Source organism: Cygnus olor, chromosome 14, assembly GCF_009769625.2.
Source record: "Cygnus olor isolate bCygOlo1 chromosome 14, bCygOlo1.pri.v2, whole genome shotgun sequence".
Classification (NCBI taxonomy): Eukaryota; Metazoa; Chordata; class Aves; order Anseriformes; family Anatidae; genus Cygnus; species Cygnus olor.
This window is the reverse complement of record NC_049182.1, coordinates 2,559,375-2,582,617: the sequence shown is the minus strand read 5'-3', so window position 1 is coordinate 2,582,617 and position 23,243 is coordinate 2,559,375. Positions and strand designations below refer to the sequence as shown.

The 23,243-nt window shown below is 43.6% G+C and overlaps 1 protein-coding gene across 4 annotated transcripts in view; it reads left to right on the top strand.

Moving 5' to 3' along the window:
* The first annotated feature begins 411 nt into the window (after window positions 1-411).
* The window catches only part of FSTL4 (follistatin like 4), a 214,995-nt gene continuing 192,163 nt past the window's right edge, over window positions 412-23,243 (top strand). The window contains exons 1-3 of one of the 4 annotated variants that reach the window (XM_040573987.1): window positions 412-458; window positions 5,411-5,546; window positions 15,872-15,905. In XM_040573987.1, the coding sequence (XP_040429921.1) occupies window positions 5,418-5,546; window positions 15,872-15,905 (163 nt within the window). In that variant the 5' untranslated portion in view covers window positions 412-458; window positions 5,411-5,417. Of the gene's footprint in view, window positions 459-3,824; window positions 5,072-5,410; window positions 5,547-15,871; window positions 15,906-16,831; window positions 17,005-23,243 lie in introns of those variants that run through there. The other 3 variants (XM_040573986.1, XM_040573988.1, XM_040573989.1) reach the window with 3 other exon arrangements.

The window sequence follows — 23,243 nt, the reverse complement described above, 5'->3', positions numbered from 1 at the left end:
ACACGGGGGCGCCTGGGGGTAGCGTGGAAATTTGGGGGGGCGCAACCCCCCTCCCACCCCGGTGCCCCGAGGGGGCGGCCCTGCCGCCCCCTTCCCAACGCCCCCCCCCCCCCCCCCCCCCAGCCCCTGAGCCACGCCGTGGGGGCTCCGCTTCCCCTCCTCAGGGCTCCGAGCCCCGACGGCGCGGCCCCCCCCCCCCCCCCTCCCCGGCCGCCCCCCGCCCCGCTGCCCCGAGGGGGCGGTCCCGGCGCCCCGCACAGGTGCCGGCGATTGGGTGGAATATGCAAATGCGGCCGTGACGTCAGGCGGCTCCGGCCCGGAGAGCAGAAATAGGGCCGGCGCGGCCCCCCCCCGCCTCCACGGCCGCCGCCGCTCCCGTCCCGGCCCGAGCCGTCCCGCGGCCCCCGGCCCCGCCGCACCCCTTCGGCCGCTCCGTCCCGCCCGGCGCCGCGCCCCAGGTGAGTGCGCGCCGCGGGGCCGCGCCCGGAGCTCCCCGCGCGTCCCCGCGGGTACCTGGCGGAGAGCTGTCGGGGGAAAGGGGTGTTTTTTTTTTTTTTTTTTTTTTGTTTTTTGGGGGGGTGGGGGGGGGGGAAGACCCGCCTGGCGGAGCGCTGCAAGGGGGTTCGGGGGGGACGCCCCGCTGTGGGAGCCTTCCCGCTGCCGGCTCCGCGGGGATGCTGCCGGTCCACGCCGAGCCCGCGGGAAGGGCGTAGGAACAGGTGGGCACCCTCGGAGGGGGTCGCCCCACTCCCCCCCCCCCTTTTTCCTTCTCGCCCCGACTTCCCCAGCTTGGGGACGAAGAGGTGAGAACGGCTCCCTCCCAGCAGGGTGGGCTGCGCTGGGGCTGCCCCCCCCCCCCCCCCCAGCCGAGCCGGGGCAGGTGATGCTCCTGCTCCTGCTGCCGTCGGGGGGGCTCGGGGCCGGCCCCTGCGTCCCGCCGCGGTCGCGAGTGGGGCCGGCGCTTCCCCCCGCGGCCCCTGGGTGGCGCCGTGGGGCCGGCGGCAGCCCCCGGAGCGCCCCGACGGGGCCCGAGCCCTGGGGTGCTCGGGGGGCGCTGGGGGCCCCGCAGCCGTGCGGGGAGCAGGCGGCCCCGGTGCCTCCGCGGGCTCTGCTGGCGGCGGAGAGCGATTGGGGTTTGTTTATTTGTGGTAATCCGGGGCCGCCCGGCCGGCTTGAGCTGTCTGCGGTGTTTCTGAGCGGTGGGACCGAGCGGCTGGGGGGTGGTGGGGGGCACCGGGTGCACCGCAGGGGTGGCGCGGAGCTTCCCTGAGCATGAGCCAAGCTGCAGCTGAAACGCACCGAAGTATGACGGAGGCAGCCTGGCAAGCAAGGGTTAAAATCTGCCAGATTTAAGGCCCTTCATTCCAGCTGGACCGATGTTCTCAATTTATTTATTTATTTATTTTTTTCTGGGAACATCGAATGTCTTGAATTTAACGTGAAATATTCTTTGAGATGTTCCGAAGCGTGCTTTTATGCAAACGAAACGCCTGGTTTGTAGCTAAACATTGCCGCTGATTCCAGCGAGTTCCTAACGCATCAAAACTTTACGTAGCTGAGATGCTGCACATAGCTGATGGAAAGCGTTGTTTGCCTTAATTATGTCGTGCTGAAAGGTCATCTTGGAATGTTTTTTTTTTTTTTCCTAAATTTGTAGTCTTTATAGCACTTGACAAGAAGTTACGAACATGAAAATTATTTCGCAGGCCGCAGAAATACTGTTTAGATAAGGCTGAAGCAATTGGAACAGGCAGTGGCTGAGGAACTGAGGACCAGATCCTTATCTTGCACTAACGGAGCCAATTTATAGAGGTAATGGTGTGGTCCAAATGCCTTTTTTTTTTTCTTTTTTTGCTTATAGCAACAGCCGTAACTTCAGGTAATTAAGTTGAACATTTCTTTCTAATGTGGAGCTTGTTGGAAATTATTAAAAGCTATTGTGAACTATTAATTTTTCGGCACTAAAATTTAAGCTGCAATTTAAGTAGCCCTGAAAACAAAACCAATAACTGGTTTTGGCAAATTGCTTAATATTATTACGGTCACCCTAATTGAATTCTAAAAGCTGCTGTGTTGTGGAGGAAAAAGTTGTGGGCTGCCGGCAGCAATCTGTCTGCCTGCCTACTTGTGCTGTGTGTCACTGAAGTGCTTTAAACAACTTGTGGTGTTCTCCCCGCAAATGGCCAACGTGATCAGTGCCTGCCTTTTCCAAGGTGACCCTTTGTGCTTGAGCAGCTCTAAAACCTGCATCCTAAAGCCTGTGCTGATACTTCTGGCTTACATCTGCTTGCTGTTTCTCTTCATTCAGATGTGTAGCCCCAATTTTTATGTGAGTTGAGGCTCCCCCTGTATATTTGTGTGCACAAACCCATCCGAGTGCAGGATGGAGGCATTCTGTAATTGCCAGTGTTACAACAGCACCTGCGGGGCTTGGCCAAGTAACAGCGCGTAGCATGGTGCTGCTCTGCTTGCGCGAGTGTTTCTTGGCAAAGCAGTGCCAGCTGCAAGGAATGCTGCAGTTCTCCTCTGGTTTGGAGGAACAAGCCACAAGCTGCAGGTTTACCTCCAGCCTTTGTATAGTATCTCCTGTAATATAAGAACCAGGATGGTTTTGGAAGTAATTCCCCTGAAACCAAAGGAGGTATCACAAATGGCTGTGATGCTTAACTTTGTTTACTGTGTTTGAAACAGGTTTAATTGGAGTGCCTGCATTACAATTACTAGCTTGTGCTTTGCATGGGGGATTAAAATCTGTTTGTTCCCATGTTGCTATGAGCAGGTGGGTGACAGACTCCCCTCTCCACCCTCAGTTCTTAGGGGGCTTCTAATGTTTAGCTGCAAACATAGTCCTTGTGTGTGTGTGTGTGTACAATGGCTTGTTTTATGCAGGATGTCCATATGCAACTGTGATTTATCTGGGCAGTGATGTCCATACAGGCTCAAGTCCTGCATATTGTGCTTTGCTCAAGTGAGGACAGGAAATTGGTGGTGAACTTGGCTGAGTTTATCGTGATCCATTCAATCAATTTGAATGTTTTGGTTGACTTTGGGGAACTTTGCACTGCAAACCAGTAGCTGAGTTGCATGGTGCAGCTGCAGACCTGATCTTGCCAGGACTCTTCTGCTTAGCTCAGGCAGATGTGCTGCGGCTCAGTCGGGGCGAGGGGATGCTGGGGTACGGTTTGGGACACCAAGCAGCATGGACATGCTCCGTGACTTCAGAGTTAACTCTTGCTTGATATTTATAGCGTGCATTTGTTGCTTGGCTTAGGCTATTCAGATCATAATGTATATTGCTGTGTCCTTCTCTTCTTATGAGTGAGACCAATTAACATACTGTCAGTCAGCGTGCAATAAAAATAAGTAATTCCTAAACTGAGAGAAGGATGTTCTACCAGTTCCATTTATAAAACAAGCAGTTTCTAGCATGCAGATGCTGCCCTTTCAGTTTCGTCAGTGTTATAGGCATCTTAATCCAAACACCATCATGTTTTCTAGTGTTTATCTACTAAATGAACACGAAACTGGCTGGTCCCCTCTTTGGGTCTAGGATTGTGATTTCAAGCAGCGTACGAATGAGAGGTCTCTAGAACTGCAAAGTGAAACAGTATTTGCTGTGGTGGTATCAACAGAGCATACAAAATACCTCTATAAAATGTGAGAAATAGTATTGCTCTGCGAGAGCAATTCATAATGTAACAATGTACTTGTCGCTTATTGATATAGTGACTTTGGTTTATTAAACATTTATTTGTAGCCCCAGTAACATTACATCTGAGGTTTCTAATTGGAATTTAGAGAGCCTAATAAATTTTGATTTCATCCTGAGTGCTCTCAGTTCAGGGTGTTTACATTAGTGCTGAGAAAAAGCAATGCCTTAATTCCGTGGGCGAGTGGTGTGCGGTGACTGTCGGCTGTGTCGTTTTATTGACAGTATGTCTCTGGGCAGACAAAATAGTTGAGACCAAAGCAGTGCTGGTGTGAATAGTTATGGTCCCAAATTAATAGTGATGCACTAAGCCTTGGATACACCCTGCAGCAAATACATGGTATGAAAACACTAAAATGAGTCCTGTCAAGACAAGGTTTGTCATAGGGGCTTAATTTTGCTATTAGTGGGTAACACGTCTCGTTAATGTGTATTGCTCAAACCAAGCAGCAGCCTGTCACTTGCATGTTGTAGCAATGCTATCTCTTGCTTCGTTCAGTGGTCATTATGATTTATTGTGAGTCTGCCTTAGCACCTTCTGCAGCTGCTGTGAAAGGCTAAAACTTCTCTCAGCTGCTGTGGAAATGGAGCCAGGCTTGAAGACCCCTTTGGTATCTTCATTATGAGAAGTAACAGCACAATCTGGTGTCCTGTCCCCAAAAAGGGTAGATGAAGTACAGAGCTCTCAGGTTCAGCTGTACTTTTGGAGCCCAATGTCCCTTAAAATGCTCTTGGCTGATCTTCAGGGCGTTAGCTCAGGGTTATGCACGTACACACAACATGTGGCAGTTCCACCTGACAACACTTGGAGTAGCTTGCACTTGTAGTATTTCCAACTTCATTTTAAAAAAGACAAGAACATCTCTCAAAGGGAATGCTACCGTGGTGGAAATCCTTGCTTTTATCTCCCCGGTTCCCTGCTGCTGCAGAGCCAGGGCAGGGAGATGGTGCTGGTGAGCAGGATGAGCCTGAGGGGGCTTAGAAATGGCCTGGCTGGGACAGGGGCAAATTAGTGGAGAAAGCACAGCCCCAGGAGAGGCTCACCTAGGTCATGGCTGGAGAAATGCTTCAGACCTCTTGGGTACAGAGTTTGCTTCAGGTCTTGTGGGTTGTATTGGGTTCAGCGGCCATCTGGGCAGGTCTCTCGTGTGACCAGGAGTGACAGGCCCCGTGTTCCAGGTGTCGCTGTGACACCCCGGGCTCGCTGCTGGCCCCTGCGAGGCTGCGAGCTCAGCCTCCGGCAGCACAGTGGCTGAATGTGCTCGAGGCAGGTATCATCCTCCGAGTCTGAGAGGAATAACAACATCTTCTGGCACACTGCTGTAAGCCTCCGGTGATCAAAGAAATGAACAGCGGTGTCTGGTGAGGCTTTTGTGACGATTTGCTGAGGGTAAAAATGCATGAAGTGGCTGTGAATAACCCAGCGCTGCTTGGCTGCCTGAGGAGGGGTGAAGACACCTCTGGGTTTCCACAGAACCATAACCTTGTGTGTGGGGTGGCTTGCTCCTGGCCACAGCAGTTAAACTTGGAAATCCCAGTGGTCCAGCTTGGCAGGGGCAGGCTGGGAACAGCATGCCCGTTGGAGGATAACTTAGGGGTAAATATTTCACCAAGCTGTTACAGTAAGCTTCTGCACGTTACTGAATTTGAGCTGGGTTTTGTTTTGAGATTGCTTTATGACTGTTCTCTTGTTTTCAACAGACGTGAAATGATGAAGTCAAGAAGCTTTTGGTTATCTCTCGTACTGCTTGGGGTTTTCTCGTCTGTCACGAGGGGATGGATGGACTCGGCCGGGAGCAGAAGGCCGTTTTCGGATGGAGGGAGGTTGCACCAAGAGGTACTGTAGATCTGCTGCTGCAGCTACAACTCTTGTCTCTATTTTTGTGCTGTGTTCAGGCTTTTTGTACTGTGAAAACAAGTGGGGGCATATCTACTTATGTATTTGTACTAAATACCTGCTGAGGAGGTCAGTGAAGAAGCAATGATTGTGAAAGGACCATGAAGCACGAGCTCTTACACTTCTTGAGCATATCGCTGTAGTTCCGAGAGGAAAATTGTGCATCTGGTTGTTGTGGAGATGCGGTCTTTGTCCCCCAAAGACTTTATGGTATGCTCTGTCTTAAGGCCACTGGGACCCATTAAGCTAAATTCAATAAGCAAACCCCGTCCTGGCTCTTCACTTGGGTCACTGGATCTTCAGGTGAAGCCTGAAACAGGCCATTTGCTAAGCATACCTGAGCCATAGGTCGTTCTGGGAGGACCAACAAACTTAGAGCCCATGTTGGCTTCTGAGGACACGTGGTGGCCTTTGGGTGACAGTGGTCCTGATCCGGCCAGAGAGGACACCGCCTGACGGGGAGGTGGGACTCCTGCCTTAGTGCAGGGTGGTGGCGCCTGTCACCTTTCATGCTCTGGGCTTGTGGCAGGTGTAAAGCAACTGAGCCTGTTCTCAGTGCTGAAGGTGACAGCATTGGCTTTACTTGTGGTGGCAGGAAAGCCAACGCTGTCAAACATGTGGCTCCTGTTCAGCAGGACTTGGTAATTATTTTAGTGGAGATTTCGAGATTCTGATGTTCTGAGTTCTGCCTCATGAGTACTTTTACCTTGAGGTATCCCTTCTCCATTCTGTAAAAGTGAAGAAACACAGTCACCCTCACCTCCTCTTGCGCTTTGTTGCTGTGTAGTCAACACACAGTATACAGGCACTCTAATATTAAATGTTTTTGTATTGCCTTGGATCATTTTAGCTTTTTAAAAATAATTAAATATTTGGCATGGTTTTGTATTTAAAAAATAATAATTCTTCACTAATGCATATTAGTTATGATTTTTGAAAAAGTTATTCTGAAGAATTAAATTCATTACTCAAATGATTTATTTTAATATAAGCTGTAGAACTATTACACTACATGAAAGACATTCATTCATTTGATCTTGCTCTAAAAACCATGAAGTTATTGCACCAATTACTTGATCTTGCTTGAGGTGAAAGGATCTAAGCTAGAAATGCATTTGTTCAGATTTGTACAGAATTCATAACCGGTGTGAAATATTAAAACTTTTAATGTACAAAACGCAGTTAAAATAGCTTCCAGGGCTGTAAGTTGTAATGCAGATTTTTAATAAAGTAACTGTACAGAAAGCTTGTTCCCCAAGAAAGCGTTTATATGTATAACACCAAAGACCAAAATAAATCTGGAGATCCTGAATGCAGCTGTCAGGTAGGACAGCTAAATTGAGGTAACCGCTGTTTTCTCAAAATGCGTTTATCTTTCAGAAAATAATTTAACCTTAATACGTTTTCATAAGAAAAAAAATCTTTTCTAGTGATATTTGGCTTTGTTCAACTGGGAGTTCATCTCCTGTGCAATGTAATTGTGGCTGTTCTTCGTTTATGGAGTTGTGGGTTTGGAGCCTGTGCCAGCCAGGGCCTCAGATGCTGCTCTTTATTCATTAGTAATGTTTGTTAGTTACCAAATACATGGCTCCTGATTAATATGTAATTCCATTAACATGCATTTAGATCATTGAATCACAAATAGAAAGCTTGTAGCAATTCGCTGAAATTGCTTTAAAAATATGTAAAGGGTTAATTTACAGGTCAAATAATTTGAAGTATGCCCTGATCTAAGATTCCTACAAACTTCAAAGCAAATACTTGGCTATGGGTCGCTGACCTTCACTAATACTTGTTCTGATCTACATAGGAACAAGTTTACTGAATCAAAAACATTGCTTAATTTATGTTCAGATTGCTAAATCGATTTCTTCATGGTCTGTGGTAGAATTATTGCAGTTGTGCTTTGCATTTATAAAGGGAAAAATAAGTCTTGAGGCCACAGACTGCAGTACTCAGCCTTTCTGCATGAGGAAGTAACTTTCTAGCACAGCAGTGGTGTCTGTTTTCCTGATGCTCAGCCTTCCACTTCTCAATTTTATGGGGTGTTCCTGAGAAGAGGCTTGTTTTGTGAAGTATTTTTAGTCTTGACTAGAACAGTAATAAACGTGCGTGCAGTCTGGAGTTCCATGGGTATATAACGAATTGAAATGGAAAACCTAATTTAAAAAGGACAATGTTGGTACTAAATTGAAAAGCTGCAACTTGCTTGGTCCATGTTAATTTTGGAGAATGTTGCTGTCATTTCACGTTGTGAAACTTCTCAGGCTGGTTCAGGCGGGTGCTGAAAAGTTCTTGAAGCTTCTGGGTGCTGCACATGGAGCACCGTGGAGCTAGGGTGTGCAGCTTTCTAGGGTTGAACCATCATGGAATTAAGTTCTACTGAGTGGAGTATATTCAAAACCACAAATACATAGAGCTCCTGTGCTCTGAGGTGATAGTTACAGAAAAGGCTTTGCCCCTGCATTCAGCATGGCTGGTTTCATGTTAGGTTGGGCATTATAGGTGACCATGTTTCATGGACAGCTTTGTTATCTTAGAAGGCCTTTGGTTTGCTTTTGAGGCAACAGATGGTACACTCTGGGGTCGCGTCTCCTTTCTGAAATGGAAAGGAATTCTTAAAAATGTAGTTTGTGAGTTTTTGCCACTGTTGGTAGCTGTGGGGAGCCTCCAGTACAAGCACAGGAGAAAAGGCCCAACCTGAACTAACCCTGGAGTTCTGCATATCGAATCTGAGGGAGAACTTGGTCAGGAGATTCGAATGGAGTGGTTTGTGCTGGGCTGGTGAAGGAGATACATTTTTTTTACCAATATTTGTCTGTCACCTTACCTTGCTTTTGCCTTAAATTGTACCACCAACCTCAAAGTATCATATGCAGCTATGCCAAGTCTTGTTTTTATGCTAATGGATGTAGCAAACGTTCTTTTTAAGGTGCCATAACTTTCTTATTGGCATCGGGAAGCTTTCAGCTGTGTAGATTATCTATCGTTTGACTTGTTCATTAGTTATTACTTGCGTAGCACCCGAGCTGCTTAAAATCTCCAAGTAATAAATGTCACCTTCACCTTCAGCATGACTGCAAACAGCTGTGTTGCACCAGCCCTTCTGTGCCATCCTACACAGGATAAACCATCCCTCTGGAGTCCACTCACAGCCTGAACTGTGCTTCTCTAGGAGTATCAATTATTCCTGAAATTTCTAATTATCTGCAGATTCTTCAATGTTGTTTCACTTAATGCCGCAGCTGAAGACCACAGTTGATGATTCCAAGCAGCAGGGGAGCAATGGGGATGGTTTTGTGCTGCTTCCCCTGGCAAAGTTGTATTTCCTGATCTGACTACGAAGGCACTGCTTTGGGAGGCAAGCTACAAAACTGCAAAGGCTTTTGATAAAAGCTTTTGCTTATAATTCAAATAGAGGCATAATTTCAGAGCGTGAGCTTGGAATAAGACAGGCACAGTGTATCAATTTTATATGCAGTTGAAGATCTAATATCCTGGTATTTATTTTAAGAATTATTAGTAGTAATGTATTCTGTTGTGTGTGTGCTCTTCCTGCTTGTAAGTCAGTTTGGAGAAAGGAAGGAAAGAATCAGATTTGAATTAAAATCTGTACTGGGCTACAGCCTGCTCCTGCTTTAAACCTTAATGAAGGGAAGGGGAGACAAGGCTTATATTTATTTTTGTGTAACTTTTTTGGGAAATACTGATAATTCACTCCTTGTTACCTGCATTTGTGGTATCTCTTAAAAGTTGTAATTGCTGCTTGTTTTAGAATTGCATTCTAAATTTTAACTAGTATATTATCCCTTTAGAGATGCTGTAGGTGCTGGTTATCAGTGTAAATGTAGTTCAAGATGCACAAGTTGTGTAGGTACAATTTAAAGGTAACTTCTTGCATGCAATCCCTTAGAGAACTGAAATCCTGCTTCCTTTATTTTTTAAAACTTCTGGTAGCATGTGGTGTGATACATCTTAGTTGTCTTACATTGCCCAGCCCAGTGGGGGCTATCACCGCTCAACTAATAGTAGCCACAGCCAGCAGCTGACCACAACTGTAGGTGGTTTCTCAGGTGCTAATGACCTTGAATTTTGGTGCTGGAGGTTGCCAGGGTTGGGTGCTGTTCCCTGAGGAGTGGAGGGACTGTGAGGCTCAGGGTGCTTGGCTCAGCTGAGCTGTGGCACAAACTGACTAGCAGGAATCAAATTTTCTGTAAGTTTTTCTCATGTCACAGTTGAGCAACTGTGAAAAATCATATCTAGGTGGGGAAATGCTGATATATTCCTGAAGCAGAGAATTAGATCAGAGTAAAACTTATCTTGCAAATTAAAAAAAAAAAAAAGGCAATTTTAACTCTGCTGTGATGATGTGGATGGTTACATTTTCTGACAACCTGTTCAGAAGCTAATTAACCTTAAAAGACTAAATATTGACCAATTTTTTTTCCAAATGTAGTGTATCCTCCTTTCAAAAAAGGGTATAGCAGTGGCTTTTAAAGGAAGGCAGTTCTACTTGAGAATCCTTTCTATCATCAGGCTGGGTATTTCTTACCTTTTTAGATTAGGAAGGATACAGCTGCATATTTGGAATTTTTTAAAACAGGCTTCCCATGAGCTTCCAGATGACAGTGTGGAAATTTATGGAGCTGTACCTGAGCTTCTAATCTGAAGTCCTGAAATAGTGAATAAAATCAGAGAAGCAGCAATTATCTCAATTAGCTACCGTATGTTTGAGCAGATGATACTGTGTGATGTGAGACATCAGATTTTCTCAGTTTATACTAGACAGGACAAATCTAAATTGCCAGCTTCTGTCCTGATACCAAGCTTTCTTTAAACTGTAGTGTATGACTTATTTTCTTCCTCATGCCTGATTTAAAAAAAAAAAAAAATGTTCTCTGCCTCATTAGCATCTTTTTTGGGAATATATTGTGTTCATGGCTGTAAACAGAGAAATCCTGATTGTTAAACCAAGCTACATATTAGCCATAACTACTGCATTTGCTGCAATCCGCATGCAGAGTGCTCCACCTGGCCCAGTGCTGGATGTCAGTGTAATTGTCTTGACCCCTCACTTGAGATAAGAGCATGCTCTGAAGGGGGGAAAAAAATCCATGGGATAATTCTCAATTAGTAGGAACAGCCACTTCTTTATTAATTTGCTAAATGAGTTAGGGCTATATATTTAGAAATTGTACAGCAGTTAGTCTGATCCAGAGAGCAGCTCTCTGGAGACTTGCTGTGTGCAGAGGTAATGTCTAATTTTGTGATAGACCCAGCGTGAGCTCAGCTGCATGTGCTGAATTGGCTTTATCCTGTGTGAGCACTCCCAAAAGTACCTGGTAAGAGGGCTGCTAGAGTCCAATAATAAGAGATCACTTGCTGATCCGAAATGTTAGCTATTCTTCTGTGTCTTGCATCTCTTCCATTTACTGTGGTAATTGGCTCTGGCAAGGACTGCTACACCAACCTTTGCATATGGTTATTAAAAAAACGAATTACTCCTTGTGACTAAATCACAATCAGTATTAAAGGACAGGACTGAAAACACTGCAAGATTATCTCCTGAATTGCTGTACTTAAGGGCAGTTGGTACATGTTTGGTACCAGACTTGGTACAAGTCAGACATCATGCTCATGTGGTCAGAGGCTGCTAATGAGAACAGCAAATGCACAGCCATACATAAATATCTGTAAATACTGGTGTGTAATTGTACTTAGTGTTGTGGTGGGTCTTCCATTATACAAAAATGGAAAAAAAAAATTCAGTGGAGGCTGCAGTAAAGTATAACAGAAAGGAAACCTTTGACCATAAAGTGTTTTGGTAGAATTTTGCCTGAGTATGAAAGGTGCTGTGTGCTCCTTGGAAATAATGTGATGCACACCTTTTCCAGGGGGGTCAGGAAATGAGGAGCCTCCTGCTTCAGCAGGAAGAGCAGAATCTCACATGGCCTGGTCTGCCTGCAACAAGGATTTGCAAGGAGAGCATTGCTGTGTTGTACAGCAATGTGTTGTGGGGATATAACACTAATATTGATGCATTTTTATACAGAGGTATTCAAAGAATTTATCTACCGTGGTACCAAACAGACAGATAAGTGGTTTTGCTGCTTGGGTCTGCCACTAATGACTGTCAGTAAATCCACTTGTAGCTCCTTGGTCACCAAGCAGTGTCCTGCTTGGTGTATTGTGTATTCCCTATGTGTAGTTGCATTTAACTCTGCCCAAAAATACCCTTCCACGCTCCCCCAGTGTTTGTTCTGAATGAAATCTGATTCTTCATTCTAGAAGTACTGTCTGTGCACCCATGATTCAGCATTAATCAGGAGCCTATAACGCAAACTGGCTATTATGTCTTGGCAGGACATCTTGATGCTGTCTTCTGGAAGGCTGGTGTTCCCTTTTAAAAAGGCAGGAAAGGGATTTGTGCAAGGAAGTTGTTGAATTGCGTGAGGTTCGTGCAGGTGTTTGTGCAATGCTTTCACGCAGCATCTGGGGGGGAATGAAGTGTGTGATAGTGGGCAGGGAACTGTTTCTGATTTTTTTTTTGTTCCATCTAACCCATCTACGATTAATAACTGTACTTGTTACCACTGCATCTGCTCTCATGTGCAGACACAGGTTTGGTTAGTCGTTCAGAGATGTTTTGTCAGTAGATAGATGCCTTGTGAACAGCAATACTGGAGCAAACATACTACATTGATTTCCACATAAGCAATGATTAGGCACCTCAGATACAGAACAGAGGGGCCCTTTGTTCTGCCTTCAATTAACTAACTTTAAAAAGGAGGAAAATAGGAAATAGGTACTGAAACTGAGCCTTGACAAACAAAACTGCTGTATTACATTGTGTTACGGTTTTCATGAAGCTTTACAGAAGGAATGAAAAATCTGAGACAGTTTTTTTCACTTAAAAACATATGATCTATGCTTTGATAAAATTAGATTTTTAGTTAAAGGAATTTGCAGTCACTAAATGGCGGCCATGAAATAAGTCTCATTTATAACCATCTGCTTTATGGCTTCTGCAGAGAAGTATTCCTCAGGCAACGCATCTGAGAACTTTTAATGTCATTTTTATCAAAATGGTTTGGTTCTCTACTAATGTTATTAAAACCTCTGATTTTTTTTTTTTACTTGAGAGCAGTATCTTACACTTCAAAGAAAGGGCGACTGCTCCTTTTTGTGGAGATTGCCACTGTCACAGCATGTGTCATGGTGCTGTGCCTGTGGCCAGACGTACCAGCAGTGTGTCTTAGTGGTATATTAGATCATTAATAGAAAGGTCTTACGTTTAGCATGCCCTCAAGGAGGAGAATTAGCATAGTTTCTTTTGTGTTACAAAAAAAAAAAGATTAGGTGGAGGCAAACTAAGAAAATACTGAGTTCTTGCTGTAGTTTCACTTGGAGGGACAGAGGCCTCAGAGTTGTTTCTACCTGGAGCTCGTTCCTTTTTGTGGCCGCTTAAATCCTGCCATGGCTGCCAGGTGTTTTTCTCCTTTCCCAGGTTTTTGTGTATGCTTCTGAAATACTGAGTGTTCTCAATGCCTTTGGCCTTTTCTTCATGAAAGGGGATGTTTTGGGGGTGTACCAAGCGCTGACATTCTCTGTGGTAATGAAGTGGTTGCTTGCAGCCTGACCTCGTATTCTCCCATTGTATTGCCATCAGGATTTTTCCTCTGAATCTTGCATCTGGTTTTTGGGTAGTTTGTATTCAATAGAGCTTACTGTTATAAAGAGAAACGGAGTAAAAGAAGGGGAATTTTGAAGACCAACCTTTGTTTTTCCTCAGTGTCTATGCAGTTCTTTCATGGAAATACCAAAAGGGTATTTAATACAAGTGAGCTGACACTTGATTTTTTTTTAGTGTGATTGTCTTTTTTTCTTTTGATCAATGTAATAGTTGTAATTAGTTTTAGTGTTTCTAAGCCTTTGAACTGCAGAGTATTCAAGAAGCTTGTTAAAGTGAGGGGCTCCAAGGGAACTTTAAAAGTACTCTTCCCTTTTGCATATATTACATGTACACGGGCTTAATGATATCAGGCTGTATCTGGATTTTTTTAAGTCTGTGCCCCACCTCTTAAACTAATATTTTGAAAAGCTTTGAGAGGTCCCTGGAGTGTAACTGTCTACACAGCTCAGAGCTTTGCTGCTTAAAGAGGATAAATGCTTTGAAGTCTGTACTAATCCTGACTGCCATTTCCCATATTTCTTGAGATCACTGAGGTAGAATCCTATGTGGAATAATAACTTCCTGTTTTTATAAATACCAACTCTTTTTTGTTTATCCCCCTTGGTTGGCTTGGAGGACGGCAAGGAACCTCTTTCTGCCTTCCTGATCCTACTACTTCTTTTTTTTATAAGAAAACAACTTGTTTTCAAGACAGGAGAAGAGAAGCTGCCTCTTCTGTGTATGCACAAATGGTGACAAAATATAAAATTGTCACCAGGATGGAGCAGAGCAGGCCCAGGAGATGTGTGGTGGGATTTGGCCCAGAGCTGGTGCAGGCCTTGCAGGCCTCGGCTGGGCTGTGTCTGCCTGTGGTGGCCAGGCCGTGAGCTGGGACCTTGCTGGGGTTCTGGAGTGACAAGACAAGGAGCATTTCTGCAGCTACTAAATGAATAGCTACAGTCATGTGGTGTGTGTTCTGTGAGAAATAGTGCATCCTGTAGTGAAATGGCTTGTTTTGGTTGAAGTGATGAAGTTTTGGGGAAGTGAGGTCAGCAGTTGTTAGCTGAGCAGGTGCCACCGTTACTTCCATGAGCTGTTTTTCCTTGGTTTATTTCTATCTTCTGCCACTTTGAAAAGCTCTATTTTTATCACATGCTCCAGTAGCAGATTTCTGGTGTCTGTTACCCCATGGCAAGGCACTAATGCAGAAAGGGGTGTGTGTAGACTTCATGAGATGCACAGCACTTTGTTTTACTTCCCTTTGTCTAAGTGTGGTCTGCAGGGAATTAGTTTAAGTGAAAACAGAGCACAAATAAAACCATAATAAGCATCAGGTGGGATAAAGCTCAGATGTCTAGGAAGGCCATTTTTTTCCTATCAAAAGCAGGGAAAATTATTTTTATTTCATTCTCAGGTAAATAAACATCTGAGAACAGTGAGCACTAAGGGAATGAAATGAAGTTAAACAAGTCATATCCACAGGAGTAAAAATCTGCATAACAAGTGTTTGGCAGGGAGCTGGAGAGCTTGCTCCTCTTTCCTGTGTCCCTGCTGTAGGGGAGACCATTGGGGGAAAAAGTAGCTTTTAAAATCTGGGAGCAGATTACCAAATAAGAGCCAAGCTGTTTCTGAGGTATATCAAAAGCAGCAAGGATGGTCCTGGGGCCCAGCGTGGAGCTGGGTGGGAAGCAGCTGCTGGCACTCTCTCTGCCATCTCATGGGCATCCCCAGTTCCTTTGGCAGCAGAGACTGTGCCGGTGTCTGCCAGGATGTCTTTGGGGTCTTCCAGCTCCAGGTTTGTGCTCAGTGGGGTTAATCCTTCATGAGTGGGCAGTGTCCAGGTCAGTGTGACTCAGGGCCAGTGGTATGCGGGGATGGTCCTCTAGAGTCCTCTGAGATTCCTCTATCTTCAATACTGGTTGCAAGAAATAACTGGAATGGTAGAAATTATAAGCGTTTGTAATTAATCCATAAATAACTTTCCTGCTTGGAATTAAATATTTATTCCTTTGGAGTCTCACCCTTAGTGTAAGTAGATAGTGTTGTCTGGGAATGCAATACCCTTTGAGACTCTAAGCAATGTGTTTTTTAAAGTTTTGTGATTGGAGGTGGTAGGGATGCTTTGGGAGAAACAGGGCAGATAATGTGGTTGTGCAAATATTGAAATGAACCCTTAGAGCATGAGTAGTCTGATTATTCTGAAATTATTCGGGTATTTGCGACAGTCTCTGCTAAAAAGACCCATAACTGCTCCTTCTCCCTCAATCCCAAATCCTTGCTATATTAATAATAAAACCCCTTATAGCTGTTTCCATTTAACAATAGAAAAAAATCCATTTAAAGTAAGATATTACGCTCTACCATGTAACCTGTTGTGGAATGATGAATCACTTCAGGTGATATATTAATCCATTAAATATTTATGGACAAACTGAAATGTATACTTGTAATTACTCGGTTATTGTGCAGAGCTTCATAGATGCATCTCTGTGACAATGACTAATGCTTTTAGGGGTTTCTGTTCATGCTGCCTTTGAACAATTCTTGTATTTTTTTCAAAAAAAAAAAACACAAATTCTGTTTTTCGTTATAGGAATCCAGAAGGTTTGAAGTCACAAGAGGAAAAGGTAGGAGAAATTTTTCTTTCAATGTGCTTGTTGGTGTTGAGTATTCTTACAGTGCCTTCTTAAAACAAACATGAGTTTACAGACTTGAAAAAGCATACTGCTGCCAGGTTTCAAAGACTGCCTCCTAACACTCACCTGACAGGTCTTTGTGTAGCAACTTGTAGATTTATTTCAATGAAAAGTTGCTTTTTCAGAGCAGAATGGCATCACAGCGTTGGGCATGCAAGTCAAAGTTTGGGTGCTGGTGGGATCTAAACTCTGACCCTGGAGCATTTTGGGGAGAAAAAGGCTGAAGTCTTCCCATGCATCAGTGTGCTGCAAATCCACTCCAAGGTATAGCAGTGTTGAACACAAGTTGTGCAGGTGCTCTGAGCACAGGTCCTGCCCCTGCAAACTTTTGCATTAGTAACTAATCGCTATTATGAGCAGCTCACTGATGGTTCCTGGCAGCTGGGTGAGTATTGGCCATCAAAGAGCTCATTCTGGTTATCATTAATTTTGATTTTGTTTAGCAGATGTTTTCCAGATCATGCAGTTGTTTGCCTCATCTGTCTCAGTATAATGTAAAGAGGTTTTAATTAACCATTGTTTTATTGTGTAAACAGAAAGGTCAGGTCCACTTGTCCTCTGGGCAAATAATCCCTTGGTTTTTCTGTTTTTTGGCTGTGAACACAGGTCTCCAGGCAGGAGCTCCTCAGCCCAGTGAGGGTGAGACAGCAGGAGGACTTGAACAATTCAAATATATAGCTGTTGCAAATGCAAAATCTGGTTAGCTTAGATTTCCGGCATGCACGTGTTTGTCTCAACTTCCATTTCTTCTAATGAAGAAATCCCATTTTATCAGAATTCCATCAGTCTTAGACTGAGGAGGAATCATGGGTTGTTAAAGTGGCTCTGAGATGCAGAGAAGCATTTCTTCTTCACAGGTGTCAAGACATTGTTCTAGCTGTGCAGTGTGTGGTGCGATTCATTACTGACATAGAGATTGAGTCCAGTCTTGTGCTGGTGCAAATGGGTTTAATGAAGAAAGCTTTGTAACAGTACTCCAAGTTTAACTTCAGATGTGATTTGGATCTCCATAGCTTACTTCCAAATGAAGGTAACCAGAATTTCTAAGAATTCAAATAGCAATTTTTGAAAGTAAGACTGAGTCTATGGGTTATGAAGGTGCGTTGAAAATGTTACGTCAGAGCTGTGACTGGATTTTGAGCTCTCTGGCTGAATTTCTGATGCTGAATTTCCAGGCCCAATTAGGTTGATTTCTCGTTTTCTTCACAGAATGGGTAAGACTTGACTTCCATTTGGAGAATTTACTGTAACATTTTCCAATCGGAAAACACTTGGGTGAAACCAACCTCCTTTTGCAAAAATGCATTTAATATAATGAATTTCGGTCAGGAGGCTTAGCTCCAGGGATGGAGTGGAGAGAAGGTGACAGTAGCCAAGAAGTCAAGACTTAGCTTATAGATAAACTGGGTCGACAGCCTGCAATGCAGTCGGAAAAATCAGATGTTTGAAGGACTGGAGACTACTTGGAAGTCAAGAAGAAAATGTTAACAAAACATGGTAAATACATTTTGGCCACTAAAACCTGTGGATTCGCTAAGCTGTCTGGGCACGTTTGTCAAAGACTAAGGATCTCCCTCTATGGAGCTTGTCCTCAGTAGTTCCTATGAAATAATTCAACAAAACCCTCCTTCACAAACCTGATGAGTATTAAAACGTTTGCAGAGCAGATATCACGGCGAGAACAAAATACCAGGTGAGTAAAAATGTTTATGCGCACAAAAGGATTTAAATTGTTACATGGCATGATCTGATTTTTTTCTATTTTTTCTATAGAATGGTAACTTTTTTATGGATAATGTTTTTTTCCTGAAGAAACCAGAGAGGACTGGAAGAGGTTGAAGGGTGGAGAGTTTTTTTTGAAGAGGAGGAAGAATATTGTTCCCTGTTCCTGGTGGAAGATTTGACTTTGGAAAAAGTTGAAAAAATGAAACTTAAAAATATCTAACAAACTAACACAAGAGAACATGTAGCAAGCATGCTTTGTTCTCTTTTATCCTGTCGTCATGGATGAGCAAGAGTAATTAAAACTTTTTGCTGAAGCGAGGGGCAATCCTGGCTTACACTCTCCAGATTTTTTTTCTCTTTTGGACGAAAGGTTTGATTTCGTTAGATTGAAGTTTGTTTCTTTCAAAGGAAATAAAGCCTAGATTGTTGAATGGTCCATGTGTAAACACTGACTCACTGTACTTATTTCCTTCAACAAATAGTCCATTTAATTGACACTGATGGTCAGTTGTGCCTGGGCTTACAGGGTTGTGCTTATATTAGATGAAAGAAAGATGTGAAAACACTCTTAGCTGTGGATGAGCCTAGTTAAACTGGGATGCATTTGGTTTCCAGCGTCAGGACTGCAAATGCTGGAGAAATTTTGAAGCTGTTCCAAAGCCCATTACAGTCGATGAATGGTTTCCTTTGACTTCCGTGGGCGCTAGATGAACAGTAATTACATGATCTTTTAATTGCTGTGGTACAGAGGGGAGATGCCTCCCTGACTGCAGCTGGCAGCCATCTTCTGCTGTGATGTATGAAGACTGATTTCTTTCTGAATTTAAGTGGCAATGGCTGCAGAGCTGTTTTGTTCCTGGGCTGCCTAGCTGGTGTTTGAATATTATCCTTTTAGACTAAAGATGCTCTGTGAACTGAAAACAAAACAAAAAAACTCATTCTGGTAGTTGATTAGAAGCTGCAACAATATTTTCCTATATTCAGTTTAATCCCATTAAGTCAAAATTTTGCTTTCAAACATAACCCACTGCAGTTTACATCTGTATTATACTCATGTAATGGAGAACAGAACATGTTATGAGGCACCAGATTTTGTGATGCTGGGTTTAAAAAGAAAAACAAGAAAGCAGCATGTGGTAAATAAGCACAGGATTTGAACACCATTTTTTTATTACTCTTCTGAACTCAAGTCAGGGGGTAAGTTAGAGGAGGCAGACCTTTTTTTCCAACTAACCATTTTTTTCTTATTCTATTTCTATCTAAATACTTTTCCATTATTTACTCCATATGTTTATATCACCACACCCCATGCAGTTCTTGCAGTGAGGGTGCAGTATTGGCTTGTGTAATGTTTGTTTTCTAGATTGTTTTTGTCTCCCTTAATATCTGCTGGCACCCTGGTGAGTGTATGTTGAGCAGATGAGCTCCCTGTATTGGAGATGAGTGGGATTTGACTTGGCTGGGTGTGTCTGGGTGTTCAGCTCTCTGGTTTCAGGTGTAAGCATTATTGCTGGTTCCTATATGCAACCTGCATTTAACACACAGGAAGGGGAAATGAAATAAAAATGTTAACCTGTGTTTTTACATCAGCTGTCCAGGATAGGACAGTGCAGAGGTGCAAGAGAACAGGTTGGACTCAGCAAAACAGGAACAGGGAGTCAGGAAATGCAGCAATTTGTGTTGACTGGGTGGACACAACATGTATTTAGTGGAAAGGGAAGGGAACAGCATGCAGCAGAAAACAGGGAGGCTAAAAGGCTTACAGCAATGCAGAAGTGCTAGACCAAGCTCCAAAGGGAAAGCCTGTGAGCATTTGGCTTGACAGTGGCAGGACTTTATTTCAAAGAGGGGTGAGTTACTATGTAATGAGTATAGATGAACATATGATGTTCATCTGTTCCTGTAAATTAAGGACCGCAGAATTTATGTATGTAAAAGCAGTGTACGTTCATATCTATCAAATTCTACACATCTAGCAGAAGGGGTCTCTGGTGGCTGTCCCGACTCTTTCAAGTACATAAGGACTAATTCTGCAACTTCTGGAGCTGACAAATGCTCCTGCTGCTGTTGGAAGTGCAGGAATAAAAGATGCTCAGTACTAAGAATAAAATGTAGGCAGAGTATAACTGTATGGCTAAGTGTATGGATAGTCACATTAAGTATAGAGGCAGATATTCAGCAGACACAAATGAGCAAAGCCACACCATTTAATGGACCACCAGTGCTTTTTATTAGCTGAGGATCTAGCTGAAACATTTAACTTTTAATTTGTTTTTGTTGCTCACAATCATCCATTCAACAAATTAGTGTCAAAAGTTGCTTTTTAAACCATTCAGCCAAGAAATGTTCAGGCAGATTGCTTCCACTCTGTTTGTCCATATAATCTTAAATGAGTTGCAACTCCGAATTTATTCAGATAGATGACATCAAACTACCATAAAAATACAAACTCTGTTTAGCGTTAAAGTGATAAAGCCTTTTCTTTGAAGTGTTCACAAGCTCTGTATTGTGGAAGTCCTATTTGTATTTTTGTGTTTATTAATGACACATGATCCTCATCATTGTAGTGAGTTTACTAATCACAGTGAAGAGCAAGAGAACGAGCACACCCAAGTTGCTGTGGTTTTTATGAAAGCTCTGGAGCTGCATCAATTAGCAGTGGTGGAAGATCCAGCCAACAGCTTAAGAAATATTTCATTGCTTGCCACTTGATGTTGTTTCTTATGCCCTAGATGAAAAACCAACTCATGGTTATAAAACAGTGATGCCCTTTAGAAATTCTATTGACTTTGTCCTTTACTTCTGCACGTTTCAAATTTCCTCCCCTCCATGGAAGATGAAAGGCGCTCAAAACTTGGCAGGAATGGCAAGTTTCTCTCCTCAGACCCTTCAGGAACACAATGAAGTGATCAGCTGTAATTACTTTTGTAGTAAATCACCTATGAATTTTCTATGCCCCTGTTCTTTTCCTATTGTTAGAGTCCAATAAACTTGTTTTTGTACCTTAAAATCCCCCCACCCCCCTCTGCAAATCAGTAACTGACTGTACTGCACTGCTCTTTAGAAACGGCTGTGCTCCTATGGTTGTGGCTGTTGTGCTATCCAAATGACATCCAGATTACATGACACTACACAAATATGCACGTTTGTATGTGTATGCTATATGCATATAAAATTGGCATGTTCAGAAACAGGCCAGCTTTATCTTTGGGACGTGCTTCAGATGTTCAGAGGAAAGGCTATGTTAAAAATACCTGTTTTGTAGGATCACAAGTAGGAATAATTTCCTGGTTTATTGTACTGATTTTTAAAATTACTCTTTGCTTTAAGCAAAGATTCATGTCTTTATCCATCTGTTCTTTTAATTTTCATAGAAATTTTTATATGCCCTGAAAAATCGAGAGAATGTTTTCAATGAATGGAAATCTGACTGGATAGGGAAATTTAGGTCAGCATATTAATGTTAAGCTCCTGTTTTTCTAAGCTTAAACTGCAGTCTCTCAGCATTTTTGTACATTTTGTAACATTGAATCCCACCTCATCGTTCTTCATGTACATGATACCTACTTTTGCAACGTCGGCAGGGGAATAGGTAGAAGTGAGGGTAAAAATCTTTCCAAGGAACTGCTCAAAATATTTTTCAGCTTGGATTTTATCGTAGAGGCAGGCTAATCCAAATTAGGGGCGGAGGGTGGGCAAAGTTGTTCACTCCCACCTATCTATCAGCAATGGTGTTTAATTATAATTTGATATATTTTGTTGTTCTAGGTGACAAAAATTAACAGAGGGAGTGAAACCGTGCAGATAGGGAAGAACCCACGATAATCAACTCATTTGTTGATGTTAGGCACAGTAAATTAAACAGTAATAGAGATGCTCCTAGGCAGTCTCACCATGCAGTTGGTACTGTGCACACACATGGGGCTCTGGACAAGGATGCGTGGCCGCTAGCACAACGAGTGGGCAATTGCAGTTCAGCCAGGGAGCTCGAGTTTTCTCAACTAAACAGTGCTGATCCTGCTGGTCATGTTTTGCTTCCAAAGTGCTGTTTTTTCATTCACGTGGATTACTTCTGAAAATGGGATTGCAGCTATGGTTTAGCCTAACTTTGCCAGTAGATGTAGGAAACCCACTGCACGCCCAGCTGTCTTACTGCTGGAAGCAGAAGAGCTTTGCAGGCTTAAAGCTGTTGTAAATTAATACATCAGTTTCTATTTTTAAGTACTTTGGGGCAAAAGGAATAAATTCTGTTCATAGCAGAGTGGGCATGAATGTTGGGTAAGTAAATACAGTATTTGGCTTTGCTAGAGCTGCAGATTGATGGACCCAGAGGAGATGCAGCAAAAACTTGAACAGCAGGAAACCAGGCAGCTGTTACCAGCAGCAAGACAGGAGAAGGAGCTTGTGGGCAAGCTTAGGTAGTGGCCAGGCTTCAGCTCCTTGGATGGGGAGAAGCAGAAAATGGAGGTAAGCCAGAAAACTAATTTGTGAGGATTTAGAGGGAGATGCAAAAATCATACATATATGTATTCCATACTACTATTCTTCATAAATATTCCCCATGTAGAGTTTTGAGGCTGGATGTGCCTGAAGGCATCTATTTTTTCCATCTGAACGTAGAACGAACAGTGCTGGTTTGGCAGCAGGATGAGCTTGTTGTGCTAGTGGCTACTGTGCTGCCAGGCCTGGTAGCCACACCTTGCTGCCCATTGCAGCCCTGCTCAGCCCTGTCACACCATTGAAGACATCCTAGTTCCTGATGTGGCAATGTGGGGAACAGCTGGGGTATCAGTCGAGTTTGATCTCTGGGCATGCAGAGGAAATTTCCTAGAAAAAGGAGGAGGAAAAGATGCAGATCAACCAAGCTTCTCGGAACAGTTAACATCAAGGCAGAATTTACTTGAACAAACTTCTAGCTTCAGGCTACATAAGAATTTTAAGTCAAAAGCATGCAAAAAAGATACCTCCGTGCTCAGGAAGCAGCAGGAAACACAACGTGAATTGATGAGCAGGAGGCGTTTGCTTTCCAGGTTGGATGCTATTTGGAAACCTCACAAGAAAAATGAGCATGTTTCCTGGAGCTAAAAGGAGGATGGTCTTTTTTTTTTTTTTCTTTTTTCCCCATGGAAAATGCCAAGTGCCACTCCTTTTGGGGCACTTCTGCAGAGTCTGCCCACTGCCCCCAGCACGGCGTGTAGGGGCACCCTTTGTGCTCCCCAGAAGAGGAGCTGTCTGGACGGGTTATGGGGCTGTGCTGGTGGTGTTGCTTGCTCCTTCCTGCCTGAGATGGATTGGCCTCCTGGTCACCTTCAACCCTCAATTTGGATGAAGACTTAATAGATTAGTTTTATTTCATGGGTCTGTCTCTCCCTCTTTTTTTCTCACCTGATAATCTCTGTGCTCCATAGCCTCTAAATTGCCTGCCTTTCCCCAAGAGTTAACTAACTAAACATTTTTCACTTCCCTAGCATCCCTTGACTCCAACTCTGCTTGCCTCTCTGTTTCGTCCAGTTACACTAATCGCTCCTTTAGAAGATACCACTA